General features: G+C 38.2%; 1 protein-coding gene across 1 annotated transcript; it reads right to left on the reverse strand.

The window, feature by feature from the left end:
• Nucleotides 1–1,036: 1,036 nt before the first annotated feature.
• On the reverse strand, nucleotides 1,037–8,021 carry LOC120488356 (dispanin subfamily A member 2b). Its single transcript, XM_039685050.2, has 2 exons — nucleotides 7,600–8,021; nucleotides 1,037–1,340 (listed from the first exon to the last, which is right to left on the reverse strand). The coding sequence occupies exons 1-2, from the start codon at nucleotides 7,858–7,860 to the stop codon at nucleotides 1,194–1,196; spliced, it is 408 nt and encodes a 135-aa protein (XP_039540984.2). The 5' UTR covers nucleotides 7,861–8,021; the 3' UTR covers nucleotides 1,037–1,193.
• Nucleotides 8,022–11,878: the final 3,857 nt, after the last annotated feature.

The following is an 11,878-nucleotide window of genomic DNA, read 5'->3' on the forward strand; positions in this document are numbered from 1 at the left end:
GTGAAGCTGCAGAAGGCTTTAGCCACAGACCTGAGACTAGCGATATACAATTCGCTGTGGAATTTTCTCACTTTACAGGGCCACTGGCCATTTTTTGCTTTCTTTCATGCAGGGTAACGAGCCTTTTTTTTGGTTTCTTTCATACTCTTTCAAACTGATGATGTTTTCTTAAAGGGTTAGTTCACCCAAAAATGAAAATTAAGTAATTAATTACTCACCCCCATGCTGTACCAACCCCGTAAGACCTTCGTTCATCTTCGGAACACGAATGAAGATATTTTTGATTAAATTTGAGAGCTGTCTCACTACCACATTGGCTACCTAAGGGACTGGCTTTTGACGGCCCAGAAAGTCAATGAAGAAAATGTTTAAATATTCCATGTGACTACAGTGGCTCAACTATAAGTTTATCAAGCGACGAGAATACTTTTTGTGCGAAAAAACAAACAAAAATAACGACTTTATTCGACTATTCCTTTTCTTCATTGTTGGCCTGAAACGAGACTTCCTTAGATTTCCACTACGCATGCGCGAGAACTGAACTGAAGTTTGTTTTTTCGCACAAAAAGTATTCTCGTCGCTTGATAAACTTATAGTTGAGCCACGGTAGTCACATGGGATATTTAAACATTTTCTTCATTGACTTTCTGGCCGTCAAGAGCCAGTCCCTTAGGCAGCCAATGTGGTAGTGAGACAGCTCTCAAATTTAATCAAAAATATCTTCATTTGTGTTCCGAAGATAAACGAAGGTCTTAAGGGGTTGGTACAGCATGGGGGTGAGTAATTAATGACTTAATTTTCATTTTTGGGTGAACTAACCCTTTAATTTGCTGGTGTTTTTTCTACTTGCATGTGTTTTCTTCATTTGCAGTGCGTTGTGCTTTCTCGGCCACGGTATATAAAAGAGAACAGAAAATGCATTGCCAATGGGTTATAAAATAAGACGGCAGTCTCATATACACTTAGAATAGCCTATATTTATGTTATTAATTACTGAAAATGTAATTCAATAATTAAGAAAAAAAGAGAAAAAGTACAGTTTTTCAAAATAAAATTTAATTAAAGCTTTCATTGTTTTTAAACATACCATAATCATTGTATGTCTTAAATACATTGAGCAAATAACATTTCAAATGCAGAGAACCATCTGTTTCTAATCTGCATCAAAACATGACATCTCTAGTAGCTGTTATCTATTCTTTATGAGCCATAATCTGGTTGACAATCAGCAATACAATGAAAACAAGCCCAATAGCAAGGGCAACATGATTCAGGGTGCGTGCCGTTTTGGAGTTCTTCTCTGCTAATGCTTGCTGTCCCAAGGAGTTGGCATTTCGAGTCTGTGAAAACAATAGTAAAACATGTTAACCACTTCCGCTCTCATTCTGAATTTCTGTGAGCCAATGGCACAGGGGGAATTTTCAGATGAGGGAGCAAACGCCGGAAAAACCAGCAATGCAAGTTTGAGAGCAGCGCCCCTGAAAAATCACGCGAGAATCACGACATACTTTGCGGCAACGATGTCACACACAACACCAACAACACACTGTATGAAGTCACTTGCGCGCATCCAAGAAAACTCGGTCAGAAATGTCCAGAAAAAGGAAAAGAGAATCGGACCGTGCTAGAAACCGGACAAGAGTCCCACTCGGTCGGGCTTTCACTCGTTGGCGCGAGCTTAAAAGCAGCACTGGATGCAATACACCTTATTCACGGCAGCGCCATCTTTGATTTTTAATGAGAATGAAAGCGAGGCTGTGAGGGATAGACATGCATCTCTTCAATGGGCTGTACTGTTATTTAACGTGTTTTCGGATTGTTCTGCTCATGAAACACTGGAAAAATATCTTTCCAAGAAATTTCAGTTGACAAAAAACTCCTGACAATGTAAGCTGTGGAAAATTGTAAGTAATATAGGAGCTTTATTCAGCTTTTTACAGCGGATGCCATTGGAAACACGGTAAGTCTACCCCTCACAGCCTCACTTTCATACCTGTCATGGTGCTGCTCTGAATAAGGTCTATGCTGACCTGGCGATCTTGTTGATGGACTTGTAAGTAAATCTCTTATTTGTAAACTTGTTTGCGTTGTATGTTGCTGCGCTTGCTTAGTATGTCGTTTTTTACGAAGCGGTTCATTCATCCGTTGTTGATAATTAGACCAGTTCAATAATTCTCACATAATTATGTCTAGCTAGCTTTCGATAACCAGAGCTGTATGCAGACTTCCTTCCTACTACAAGTCGTTTCTCTTATTTTTGTTGTTGTTGTTGTTTTTACGCTTGCCACAAGAGCTAGTTTGCCAGCTGAACTCAGGTGTTGTGATGTGTATTTATTTATCACGTAGCCTAACGTTAGTCTTGTGTCTGGTTCGTATTTCTTATAGCGTGTGTAGGCCTACTGTGCTTATACAAACTTTAGCTGGCTAACAGTGCACTTCCCGACTGTAACTTTACTTCAAATTGTGTTGATTATGAATCAATTAAATCTTGACGCTGTTGATGTTGATTCCTGCGATTATCATGAGGACATAGTAATATCTCACATAAATTTTATTAGGAGGACATATAAAAGCCTAACGTTAGAGGTTGTAAATAGTGTAATTGAACACAATTCACTATTATTGTAATAATCATGTCTAATGAAATCATAACGGCCAATGTTATGAAATAATGCGACGTACATTTAACTTCATTGATGTCATCTGACATTTTGTAACGTTTACATTACAATCAAAATAAATTATAGGAGTCCTATAGGCTATTGTGATTTAACAGAAATGATGTAAAAATGTTATAAGCTAGCAAACGCGATAGGCAACTTTATTATTATAAAGTAGGCCTAGTCTTGACATATCAGTAGTTCAGTAGATATGCAGTAACAGGGGGAATGACGGTTATTTACAACTGTGCAAGTATACCACAGCGGCTCTAGGGGTCTATTTGCTGCCCCGAGTCAAACAAGACCACCCTCATGTTTCTATGACAATTCAGTCCAAAGATATCCCTTTGAACTCTTTCAATAGAAGTCTATGGGAGTTGTTGCTAAGGTGCTCTAATGTTTAGCATTTTGAAAGTTCTGTGTGCTTGCATGAGTCAAAAAAAAACAGTTACAATGTTCTGATGCTGAGATGTAGGTCTTGCAAAATGGTTGCCAAGGTAGTCTGTTTGGTTGCTATAGGGAGTGGTTGGCAGCTGCCAATCGTTAAATTCCAAAGGCTGCTTGTCAGTATGAATGAAATAAACCAACCCACATCGCGTTGCAATGTTCTGATGCTGAGATAACTGTTTTACAAAAACATCAGAGCTGCATAGTGTGCATCGGTATTCCGTGTGTCTGATGCAATAAAGTAGAGTAGCACAGGTAGAGAATAAATAATTAAGTGGATCAAGACTGGATTTATGTGTTTCCGTCCTTCAAAAATGTATAAAATTGACTTCATAAAGTAATTTAACAAGTTTCTCCTTGTTTCTTTATAGCTCTCCAGAATGCAATCAGGTTTTTGGATAACATGCTTTGATGCTTTCATTCAAAGTTGTATAGGCCTACAAGTGATGTGTCCACACACAGGAGCTATGCATTTAGCAACATAGTAGATGTTAGCGAACTTGTTAGCGAAGTTTTTCAAATTTTAACAAAATTTAGGCAGATGTTTAATGTAAAGTAAATTAATTAAATTTTCCAGCATTATTTATGTCTGATGGCAATAGCTAACCTCGTTCTTTTGTTTTGGTAGTAAAAGAGAATTGTGGACAGAACATTATTTATTTTAATTTTTACCTTTTTGTTTCATCTTTTAGTAACTTGTTCGTAAATGTATAATTCAAAAATTGAAAAAAAAAAATATTCATGAAATATTTTTTTTTTAACCAACTGATGGTTAGTGTTAATGCGTCACAAATGAATTGACATTTAAAAAATATTCAGGAATTTAAAAATAATAAATATTAACATGAAAAATATTTTTATACGCATAACCTAAGAAAATGTTATAAATTGTGAGTAAAATTTACTTAGAGAAAGTGTAAACTTTATTTTTCTAATAATTTGTGTAGCTGTTACTTGAAAACGTGCTGTTACATTTACTTTCAATTTCTGAGTGAACACTGATTCTTAGCTTTTGTTTTCTGTCAAATTATGTAGCCTATACTGGATTAAAGGTGCTATATGGAACTTTTCTTCTAAAATGAATCCCTTTTTTTATTGCCTGTGTGCGAAGGGGTTGTAATCACACATCACAATGATCCATTTGTTGGGTTTTGCTATTAACTCTGAAGGCCAGTATTCCTATTTCTATGTGAAGTCTCTGGGTCGGATTTTCTACGAAATCCATTGGATGTGACGTGCATGTAACAATTAATCGAATTTGTAATCACGATTACAATTATGGATGCCACAATTATGTAATCGTTCAAAGGCACAATTACAAATAGTCCACTTATATTATTCTATGTGCTTAAAATGTGTTTTTTATTTACAGCTTATCTTAAGGGTTTTTTCCCCATTGTTTTAATTTTAGTTAGTGTAACATTATAATTAGCATTAAAGCAACACTATCTAACATTGTTTACTTAAAATAATGTTTCCATAATCTTATCAGTGGTTCATCAAGTCGTAACAGGGTGATAGGCACTTCTGCCGTCGCCTGACGGGGTCTGTATCACTTTTACTGGCACTAAGTAACTTCGGGGTTCGGGTAGGAACCCGACCACAAAAAGAACTACAAAATTCGACTGCTTTACATCAAGCACTACAATAGTCATTATTTAGTTTTTATTCATTTCTGATGTCGCAATACATCATCCTTTCATGAAATCATGTAACGTACTCTACCTTGTCTGCCTGGGGACATCGTTCATTCTAAAGCCGGTGCTGGATAAACAGCGAGCGTGTGTGCGAGGGTAGGCTAAAGTATTACGACAGCGGCAATGGACAATTCCGTTTCCAACCAGTACGGCGACCGAAGAGGAAAAGTTACTTGGTGTTACTTAAACCATAGAAAAGCATTGAAAGTTTTTCAGGAGTTTTCAGCCGTTTTATTTTGATATAACAATTTGCATGCAGTCACTTCGAACAATGGCATAAAGCTGTTCAAAACATCATTCAATGTAAATTGTGATAATCAATCGCAATTATAATTTCAAGGCAATAATCGACAATTACGATTTTTGTCATAATCGTGCAGCCCTACTTGCATGCGTGCTTCCGAGCCTCTCTCCTTTTATACAGTCTATGCGATGGCACTACAGCGAACAACATGGAGTCTGATAACACCAAAACACTCCTGCCTCCAGCAAAACACACACTCCACAAAAATATAAAAATCTACTGTAGCTCGTCAGGCCAAGCGTGAATCGGATCGACTTAGGACGAAAACACGGATCAACATCGGCAGAGCGTTTGAATTATGGAGAGACCTCCGCTATTTTTATTGTGATAAATTACAAGTTTTCAGATATGCTAAAATAATGGTAAACTAGTGAAATAGCAAGGTAAACTACAACATACTGTATATGAGACATGAAATTATTACAAAAGACTGTTCCAGAATAATAAAAACTAGGTGCTTTAGGATGTAACTTTTATTTTATGTACTAGATATACTGTCTAATGTCACTCATCCCACAACTATCATATTGTTTATAATACAGATTTCCAGACACGTTCAGTACAGTAATGTTACTTCCTACGATCATACTGTCACACTGAAATTGTTCAGCCTAGTTCACTAACTGTTTTCGTTATCATACAACGCATTCTCACCCCAAGGCGTCACCTTTGACCATGCATCAATATTTGACGTTTTAGGCGCCCTTTAAGGCCAATTTATACTTCTGCGTAGGGTGCGCGCAGTAGGGACGGCGTAGCATACGCACAGACGCGTCCCATACCGCGTACCCTTCGCCGTCGCCTGACGCGCACCTCTTCAAAAATGTAACTACACGTCGCGACGACGCGGACCGCAAGATCGGTGATTGGTCGGCTTGGTAGCATCGCATTTCCTCCTACGCATTTCCGCACGTACCTTCTCACGCATTTCCATCACTGTCTATGATTTCCACACGTACCATCTCCTCCGACGTCTTCTGTCATTTCTGCCTTTCAGTTTTAGTAATTTCACTAAAGTGAACTGTTTTTCCACCTCAATAAGCTCCAACTCCAACATGATCAGCTCTCTTTCACTCGATATTGCTTGTAGTAACCTAGCCGTGAGGAATCTAAACACAGTGGAACATTTAAACCCTCCGCCGCCAACTAGCGTTTCGGAGCAATACTGCAGAGCAACCAAGACCTGAACGCAGAAGTATAAATGCTCACAACGGCGTCGCCTACGTGCGTAGCCAACGCCGTACACTACGGCGTACCCTCGACGCAGAAGTATAAATTGGCCTTTAGCGTCACTTACATGACGCGATCCTACGGCGTCATCTAACTGACGCTAAAGGAAAGCGTCAGTTAGAGGACGCGGTTAGGTTTAGGTGTGGGGTGGGGGTAATGTCCAAATGCTTCCCAAGGCGTCAGTTAAGTGACGCCTTGGGGGTGAGAATGGGCTCTATCATATTATACATTCATCTATGTTGACATTGCTGATTGTGAAAGATACATGAATAGTTAGTGAAATGCCTAATGCTAGATATACCACAAATGTAATGTTATCATGGTTCGAGCACGGAGCATTAGTTCAACGTCAAGCTGATAAAAGTAGCCTATTGTAACGTTGCAGTGTGATGCTTTCTCCGGTGTGTTGAAAGTTTCAGTGTGGCCGTGTACCGTGAGTGCTCGCTCTTGTGTTCGAGCACGTGCAAGAGCACAAGCACTCTTATACTTGAGTGGTGAATAACCCATGTGTGGGATCTAAGTGGGGGCTTTTTTTTGTTTTTTTGCTTCAGCTTGCAGATTCAACCACATATTAAAATGAGTGGGTAATTTTTGAAAAAACTTCCTGAGATAGTTCTGCATACGATTTTGACAGAAATATTATTGAAACATTATTTATATTTATTTAAATTATTTATACATTATACATATGTTTTATGCTAAACATGTCTTTATAATTTTATATACTATATATATATATATATATATATACATATACACATTTTTTTTTATAGATTTTGTTTCCATCTATAAACTGATAAGAGCAGAATAATCCATCCACACTCCAAACCTCAAAATTATTACTTTTTTTTCCATTTATGAACATGACCATTGATGGCTCATAATGATAATCAACAGAAAAACCCCAAAGAACCCCAAATTATAATAGACATAATTAATTTTTCACACAGTATAAATAATTAATAGTTTGGTTTTTTTTTATAGTTTTTTTCTTTGCGTGCCTTAAAGGGTAATGATAAATAAATATTGATGACCTGGATGATTCTCAAGCTCCTTGCTCTTTATATTTTGGATATTTTACATTACCTAACACTAAAATGTATACCATGGTAAATACATGCCTACATATTTGGACTTTTCTATCGCATGAAATGCTTTTTTGATTTAATTTATAATGACATGTTATGTTTAATTATGCTTATAAAAAACTAAATAAATTAAATACATAGTTCATAAATAAAAGGAAAGTACTAAAACTTACGGAGCAGGAGTAAACCAGTGCAGCGATGCCCAGAGGTAAGCAGCAGCACAGCATGGTAAAGATGGAATAACACAGGTAATCTGGCACTGGATTGGCCAGTGGAGCGGCGGTCACAAACACTGTAGGCTGCATGGTGACCACGGATTGGCCTGGATATGGCCCTTGGGCATGGGGGCCCTGGGGCACTGGCTGGCTAGGAAAGGATTGAGGGTATCCAGCAGGAATGTCCTGGTATGCTGGTGGTTGTGTAGGCTGCAGCATTCCTGATTTCTCCGATGAGTTCCAGGCACCGTGGGGTTGATTGCTGGGATTAATTTTTCTAATTATTTAGTTTTGAATTTGATTGCAATATCCTTTCGTTGTCCTCTCCAGGTACGTATGTAGTGCTGTACTCTGGTTCATACTCTCATATACAGTCAGCAGCAAATGGGAGGCGAGTTGTAGTTGTAGCGGTCACGGTGTGACAAGATTTTTTTTGTCACTGTTTCCATCATGTGACTACTGAGGGTAACTGACTGAGGAAGAATCTATGTAAAATTGTCCAACCAACTCAATTCAATCTTCACTGTAACTTAACTGGTTATATTTTCTGAATGTTTTTTGGTCTAATAAAAACTCAATGAATCAACTTATTGTTTAGTCATGTGATTTACATAACAACAAACTAAATATAACTTTTCTTTACGCATGATGTTCAGTGTTGGCAGTCTAAAAGTGATACTGGTTTCATCCTGATGTGATTCTTAACTACCATAGTGATTTCTATTATTATTAAAGATTTGTGTTCTTCAGCACAAGCTCAACTCTTTACAATGGTAAACCCCCAAAACACTAACAGAAACATTTAAATACCAACATATTATATCAGTAAACATTAAAGGTGCAATACCTAAGATTTAGATGCCGCTAGAGGGCGCTACATTCAAAACAACAACAATGGCTTTGCTTGATGACGACGTGGAGGAACGCGGAATGATGGGAACTGTTGTTTTCAACTCCACCTTGGATAAATCAGTCAGACGGGAATAGAAAATTAGTTGTCATGGATGAGGTAAAGTTCGATTTCTATAAACGTTGCGTTTAATGACATGCTTGTTTTTTTATTAAACTGAAATAACCGCGCAAGAAAAGTCAGGTTTTAAAGTAAATTAGTTATCACAGATTTTACTGTACGAGTTACTGGACGAAGCTATGGTGGAGAGGGTTTGAAGGGGCAGGTCTCTTGCAAGGAGTTGACATGGTTGGTCCTCCTTGGTAATTTTATAAAAATAAAAAATCAATTTAATGTCAGTTATCCCAACCTACAAGAATTCATTTCCGGGAGGTATATTTCGATAACAAGATTGTGGGGGTGGGAGGGAAGGCTAACTTTCGCGTTCGCGAGGCACACTCGCAAAGTCTCTCCCTCTGTACAGTGCACGCGCAGCGCGCTGTATGTTATGCGCGCAGTATGTCTCGCTCTAACATTATATCCCGGGAGATTTGAACTAATTTGCGGGCATCAGGGAAACGCTATCAATATGCGGGAGACTCCCGGAACTTCCGGGAGACTTGGGATGTCTGCAATGTACATTTGACACATCTTTTCATGTCGTGTAAGTATTCAACCACAGCTACAGTTTCACAAAATTAACGTTAAGGGGGCCGCACACCGGACGAGAAGCTGCAGCGCCGCGTAGCAACACATAATTATTCGAACACATTATTATCTGTAAGTGTACACATACCGGCGGCGCCATTCGGCGTCTGTCCGCGGCGCCCAGCAACGTTTCAGGACCGTGTTCAAAACCCTCCTGCGCCACAGAGCGCCCGCCATTTACATAGTTTTATATAAAATTGTAATTATTTTTGCCTCAAACCGTTGCTAATGGATCCTGACTTTGCTCTATGCTGCAATATGCATTTAGTTTTGCAGTGATTTACAGAAATCAGCTGCTTGAATGACAATTACTGATTATTATTAGATTTTTCAGGGGAGATTCTCAATTCATTCTGTGAACGGATTCTCTGAGGTAAAGTTTTCAGAATGCAGACTCAGCAACGATTGTATTTAATTGTACAGAACAATAACATAGAACAGACATTATCTTCATTTTCTGTCATTAAACATAACAATATTGCTGGCCATGCACTGATGAGAAAGCGCGCGTCCGGTGTTCGATAACGTTACTGCGGAGTTGTCCTAAACGTGGCGCGGCGCTTCTCGTCCGGTGTGCGACCTCCTTTACAGCCAACAGTTCACATTCCGAGAATAAATGAAAAGAATATATATGCTCCATTCCATAACAAATGCGCGAAACAAGCTGTCGTTTGATAGACGCTAACGCACAACTACAACTACCGCATTTGTCCAGGACTACACGTAGTAAGAGAGCGGAAACCGAGGTAAGCGGATATGACGCGATTCACTCGCGACTCCCAGCTGACCCCTGCTGACACGTCCCGTTTCCTTGGTTAAAATCTCAATTTTCTCGCGATTTAAACATTGTTTGAAACATTTGGAATATTGTGAGTTATCATCTTTACTAAATATATAACACTGGCCTTGTGATTTTGGGATATTTTAATGCAAAAATCTTAGGTATTGCACCTTTAACAAGGTAAAAATGCTTAAAATAACAATTTATTTCAGCCCCTTTGCAAAGCATGATGGGAAGTGAAAGATTGAGTGCTGCATTATATGTTGCTTCAGGGAAAAATATTTGGAGAGATTTTACTAGACCAAACCATGTTCAGAAAGGGTAACCAGTTTAAGTTAAAGGACAACTCCGGCGCAAAATGAACCTTTGGTCTAATTACACATTGCTACCTAGTCAACCGTTGATTTGGGCAGCTCCTGCCCCCCAGGGGTGCAACTTTTACCCCATTGTGAGGTATGTTCTTACAGAGCCTGTCAGCCTCTTCAAATGTGGTAAATTGCAAGCTTCTGTGAAATCCTCGCTCGTCAATAGATTCTCCTTTAGTCAGTTGTGTTGTCACTACACAAGGATTTTGCATAGATAAAAATCTAAGTCAGTTGTTTGAAACCACTGTGCATAATTGAATTGGGTTATTTTAAAGTATTTTTTGTAGCATTTTTTTGAGTTATTAAAAAAAAAGATTCTTTGATGCTGTTGACTTTTTTAAAACAATTTATTTAGATTTAACACCAATGTATCAGGTTTTTGGTTCAAATGGAATTGCTTCATGTTAAATTGACTTGAAACGGTTCCTCTTTGACTTAACTTGATTTAATTTTGGTAATGACCAATGTTCATCTTCCACAGTAAATATAGTAGTACGGATATCAGGAAGTATATCTGAGTGAAATTGTTTAGAAAATGTATGGTGGAACTTAATTTTTGTTCATGGGAATTTATGGGGAAATCCATGGGGGCTATAGAGGACTTGCATTGACGTCACTTTCCCATGGAAACAAGCCTTTTAACCTTTATTTAACCAGGTGAGCATGCAGAGAACACATTTAATTGATGAGTTGTGCAATATATGATAATACCACAAAATTCAACATTGACACAAATAATAACTGCAAATCCATGTATCAAAGGTGACGTGCATTCTTTCTATTGCTGTGTTCACATGTGAGTGACGGGTTGTCCCACCCAACTGTAAACACAACATCAGAAAAGAGAAGAGACATCGCAGGGCAAGTTAATTTGATGATAGATTACAAGGGCACATGAATAATAATATCATGACATGATTCATGGTGACTTTAATTGTCTAAAAATAAAAAAGAAAGAAAGTATTGACAGCTTGTTTGAATCAATTCAGTTAATTGAATGTAGGCAACAGTATGTTATGGCTGAATGAAAGTGACCCATCATTTCACCCGATTACTCAGCTGGGATCGTGCAGAGAATAGACCAAATAGACAGAAGGAGCCTTTCCGTCATATCTCTCAGATCGTGTCTTTAATGCACACTGATTATCACTCGCATGAACAAGCACCGATTTGCCTCAGATTTTGTGCATTTGTTGAGGATTTTGCGAAATCAGTCAGCAAATGATAACCAGGGCTAAAATCATGCAGTCTGTAGGCTACTTGACTTGCCCACATATATTGAGGGAATTTGAGCTTTTTTTCAACCTGAAGTCACTCATAGTGGCTCAGAGTTCATCTCTCATTATGATTCGGTCATAATGAAAGTGATAACTTTTTACGACTATAGTTTCCATCACCTCCCAAAAGACGACGAATCTTCCTGTGTACATTAGTTTAGATTCTTAATATTCTGTAAACTCTATCAGCATGTGTTTGGCTGTTCGCTACTGATGT

This window comes from Pimephales promelas, chromosome 12 (assembly GCF_988280905.1).
Source record: "Pimephales promelas chromosome 12, fPimPro1.hap1.1, whole genome shotgun sequence".
In the NCBI taxonomy this organism is placed as follows: Eukaryota; Metazoa; Chordata; class Actinopteri; order Cypriniformes; family Leuciscidae; genus Pimephales; species Pimephales promelas.

Excerpts from the sequence above, each read along its gene's own strand:
- LOC120488356 (XM_039685050.2), bottom strand. The coding sequence starts at position 7,860 with ATGCTGCAGCCTACACAACCACCAGCATACCAGGACATTCCTGCTGGA. Across the intron at positions 1,341-7,599 it reads CACTGGTTTACTCCTGCTCC|ACTCGAAATGCCAACTCCTT; the intron begins GTAAGTTTTAGT and ends TTGTTTTCACAG.